The following is a 4,770-nucleotide window of genomic DNA, read 5'->3' as shown; positions in this document are numbered from 1 at the left end:
GGTTTTGAAGAGGTCTTGAAGTTCTTAAGGGTCCATGGACTCATCCTGCAGCTCCTTATTTAAAGAGACACTTTAGTTTTTATTTTAAATGGTTCAAAGCTGGTTCTTTTTTATTTTGGTTGTCTGCAGATTATTTCGGTGGATTTTTAATCCCTGTTGCCTCCCAGCACTCCACTCCTAACTGGAGCTGCAACAATCGGTCGACTAATTCAAAGTCAAGCACTTTCCAGGCTTTTCCAGCAGCGTGCATGTTTGGCAGCTTACAGATTTATGGTCAACACATTTCTTAATTATTTATCTGACTATTACACAACACTATGTAAAAATGGACGAAGCAACAGACAACCGGAGAGAACTAATGAAAGGTTTTGTGTTTTTTAAATGTCACCACATGACAATCCAAAGACTTTAGGGATTTCCAGCACCTGGTGCAAAAAATAACAAGCAACTCAATCAATAATAGTGATATTTCAACAATTATTTGTATCTCTGAATATTTGACACATTTGAAGTTGTCAGCTGATATTTTAGTCAATAATAAAACAATTATTTGCAGTTTTTAAAGTATAAAATGAAATACAGAAACATTTTTTTCATAAAGAAACTTGTCATTTTATTTTTTTTCCTCTTTTCTTTTATATTGCACAAAAATAATGAGCAGAAAAAAAGAAAAGTGTGCCGTTATTGGTATAAAAACGAAACAGAAAATCCAGTTTCTCTCCTGCTGACGGGACTCACTCACACAAATATACATCAAGTCCCAAAAACTTTAAACAACTATTTTACACAACATTTACAGTCTGCTCCCCTTTCACAATAAAGGCTCCACTTCCTGTCTGTACACTCTTTAAAACAACAGCAAAGGCAGTAAAGCAAGGCAGGCCGGCCGGGATTAGAACCTGTACACGCTTAGTTACAAATAATAATAATAACAATAATAATAACAATAATAATTCTATCCATCAGTCAGCATGAAAAGTGGTCAGAGAAGTGCCTGAAAATAACATCTGGACTGTACAAAAATATGCCTGAAAATAGTTTTTTTTTTAACTTCTTGATATTTGTTTTTAAAAAAAGATGAGGTATGTTTTGGTTCCTGTAAATATCAAAAACGAGTTTCCTGACAGTTTGATCTAGTTAACTCAACATCTCGACAGTTCAGGCTCAAAACCTGGAGGGAAAACCTGGAAAAGGCCAAAATACCACAATGAAAAGAGGAGGATAAACATGTGGGACACTCAGAGGAGGTCCTGGAGCTTTAGTACTGGAGGTCCTGGAGCTTTAGTACTGGAGGTCCTGGAGCCTTAGTACTGGAGGTCCTGGAGCTTTAGTCCTGGAGGTCCTGGAGCTTTAGTACTGGAGGTCCTGGAGCCTTAGTACTGGAGGTCCTGGAGCTTTAGTCCTGGAGGTCCTGGAGCTTTAGTCCTGGAGGTCCTGGAGCTTTAGTACTGGAGGTCCTGGAGCTTTAGTCCTGGAGGTCCTGGAGCTTTAGTCCTGGAGGTCCTGGAGCTTTAGTACTGGAGGTCCTGGAGCTTTAGTACTGGAGGTCCTGGAGCTTTAGTCCTGGAGGTCCTGGAGCTTTAGTCCTGGAGGTCCTGGAGCTTTAGTACTGGAGGTCCTGGAGCTTTAGTACTGGAGGTCCTGGAGCTTTAGTACTGGAGGTCCTGGAGCTTTAGTACTGGAGGTCCTGGAGCTTTAGTACTGGAGGTCCTGGAGCTTTAGTACTGGAGGTCCTGGAGCTTTAGTACTGGAGGTCCTGGAGCTTTAGTACTGGAGGTCCTGGAGCTTTAGTACTGGAGGTCCTGGAGCTTTAGTACTGGAGGTCCTGGAGCTTTAGTACTGGAGGTCCTGGAGCTTTAGTCCTGGAGGCCTAGTCCTGGTGCTGGGACTAACACACTTTAATCCTGATTTCATTAGTGTTAATTAGACTCAATTAAGAGTTAATTAAAGACAGTCTGGGCCCTGACGGGAATGCATAGTTCGGATCAGTTTCAGACCCGAGTCACAGAAAACTAAGTCCATAAAAAAAACCTGCACAAGTCCCACAGTGTGTGTGTATGAGTGTGTGTGTGTGTCAGTAGGTGAACACCAGGTCTGTGAAGTTGGCCTGGAGCCAGCTGTTCCCGGTGATCATCTCGCTGAGCTCTGGGGTGCAATAATCCGGGAAGTCGAAGTGGGACCCGAGGCTGCTGCTGCTGCACGAGTCCAGGTCCTGGTCCACCAGGGACAGGCTCAGGTTCCCCGGACAGGCCGAGCTGGACGACGAGTTCCAGGGCTCAGAGGAGGCGTGTTGGTGGTGGAGGCCAGCCAGGAGGCTCAGTGTGAAGTCGGTGCCCTCCTGGTCCTGGTCCAAGTCCTGGTCCTCCCCACAGAAGGAGGAGGAGGACCGGGACGAGGACGCGGGGGACAGGGAGGCCGGGTGTGAGGGGGTGCTGCTGCAGGAGCTCTGCTGCCGGGTGATGTTCTTGAAGCTGTAGAAGAGCCGCCCGGAGGACTCGTACATGCCGGTCCCGTCCGGATCCAGACTCAGACTGAACCGGCCCGGCTCCTGCTTCACCTCCTGCTCCTCCTCTGAGTCTTCATCATCATCATCATCCTCGTCGTCATCATCATCATCATCTTCCTCTTCGTCGTCGGTAAACTCCCGTTTAATATGTTTGCTGGGTTTAAAGCTGCTGCTCAGCAGGAACCGGTACCGGGGGTCCGGCTGGGTGCTGGTTCTGCCCGGACACACTGCGGGTTTAGCGGGTTTCAGCTTGGACACTCTCCTGGCGGCGGCAGCGTGGTTCTTAACCCCAGGTCTGACGGTGGGTTTCTCCGGGGACTGAGCCGCAGAACCCTCGGTCTTGGGCTTCTTCTTGGGCCGGTACTTGTAGTCCGGGTAGTCCGCCATGTGCTTGAGCCGGAGCCGCTCCGCCTCCCGGATGAACGGGATCTTCTCGGTGTCTTTTAACATCTTCCAGCGCTTCCCGAGCCGCTTGGAAATCTCCGCGTTGTGCATGTCCGGAGCCTGCTCCATGATCTTCCGCCTCTCGATCTTGGACCACACCATGAAGGCGTTCATGGGCCGTTTGATGTGACCGGAGGCGGTTTTACACCAGTCCGCCTTCTGCTGCGGCGGCGGCGGCGCGGGGCTGCAGGCCGAGGCCACGGGCAGCTCCCTCTGCTCCAGGTCTCTGTGAGTCCTCGCTCCGCCATGTTCCGTTTGCTGAACCATGGTCCGAAAAACCGTCTGAAGGGACAGAACCACCGGAGACACTTGTGTCCTCACACAGGAGCCCGTCTCAGTTCGCAACGGAGACCGTGTGTGTCCACCGGCCACATCGCTCTGTTCAAAAACTCCAAACCGGCGTCTAATTAACCGGCTGCGCCGTTACCGCCCCTCAACCAATCACCGCTCTTCTTCTCCAAAAACCTTCCCGCCTCCGCAGCTCCCTCAGCCAATCACAGCCCTGCTGCTCCCCGCCCACGGACGGGGCCGTTAGTCCATCACAGAGAGTGATCGATGTTTAACGGCCCTTTATTGGTGTTCAGTGGGATGACGTCACAGGAGCGATCCTTTTAAAGCCCCTGATCAGAGGAGACACACTTCTACGAGTTTTTATTCATTAAGAACACATGGAAATATTAATAAGTCCAGTCAGACACAGACTGGAACAGACGGTTAAACATAAAACAGTCCAGGATGGATTCCACTAAAAAGAAAAAAAGATGCAAAATGACTAAAACAGATGCAAAACCACCACAAAAAGATGCAAAATGACTAAAACAGATGCAAAACCACCACAACAAGATAAAAAATGACTAAAAATAGATGCAAAACACCACAAAGAGAGGCAAAATGATTAAAAATATATGCAAAACCACCACAAAAAAAAGCAAAATGACTAAAAATATATGCAAAACCAGCACAAAAAGATGCAAAATGACTAAAAATATATGCAAAAACATCACAAAAAGATACAAAATGACTAAAAATAGATGCAAAACCCCTGCAAAAAAATCAAAAGAACTAAAAATAGATGCAAAAAGATACAAAATGACTAAAAATAGATGCAGAACCACCACAAAAAGATGCAAAATGATTAAAAATAGATGCAGAACCACTACCAAAAGATACAAAATGACTAAAAATAGATGCAAAACCCCTGCAAAAAAATCAAAATAACTAAAAAATAGATGCAAAACCACCACAAAAAGACACAAAAGCAGATGGAAATGATTCACAAAAAGATTAAAAGTGGTCTCTGGGGTGTCTTGTTCCTGGATGTGTACCGGTCGGGGGGCAGTGTTCCACGCTGTTAAAACATTAGTTTTCCCCAAAATGGAGTCCAGAGAATTCCAGATTCCAGGAACTTTTGTTTTTTTAAGGATTCAGGATCCTCAAGGACTCTAGAGGCTCTTTAAGGGGGTTTAAGGTCCTTCAAGGATCAGTGACTTATGATAAAGTCCTTGAGGAGTCTCCGAGGACCCTGGAGAAGGACCAGAGTCAGTGACACGGTTCCAGGTGTTCTCCAGAGTCCTGGACTCTGCACCAACACATTAAAGACGTGAGTCTGGTTCCAGGCCTAGGTCCTGGAAGAGCTGATGAAGCAGGTGTGGACCAGCAGAGACAGTGAAAGACAGTGAGACAGAGAAGACAGATACTTTCATCAGCTCCTTCATGTCCGGCAGTGATCATGTGTCTTTATGTCTGTAGATCACTGGACTTTATTATTATTACAGATTTTAAATATGTTATTGATATCAAACAGAAACATCATGAGAACA

General features: G+C 46.3%; 1 protein-coding gene across 1 annotated transcript; it reads right to left on the bottom strand.

Moving 5' to 3' along the window:
- Nucleotides 1–2,074: 2,074 nt before the first annotated feature.
- sox11b (SRY-box transcription factor 11b) lies at nt 2,075–3,217 on the bottom strand (the record flags this gene model as incomplete). Its single annotated transcript, XM_083934529.1, has 1 exon — nt 2,075–3,217. One exon carries the CDS (start codon nt 3,215–3,217, stop codon nt 2,075–2,077), a length of 1,143 nt encoding a protein of 380 aa, XP_083790655.1.
- Nucleotides 3,218–4,770: the final 1,553 nt, after the last annotated feature.

Source organism: Echiichthys vipera (assembly GCF_963691815.1).
Source record: "Echiichthys vipera genome assembly, chromosome: 19".
In the NCBI taxonomy this organism is placed as follows: domain Eukaryota; kingdom Metazoa; phylum Chordata; class Actinopteri; order Perciformes; family Trachinidae; genus Echiichthys; species Echiichthys vipera.
This window is presented reverse-complemented; position numbering and strand designations above follow the sequence as displayed.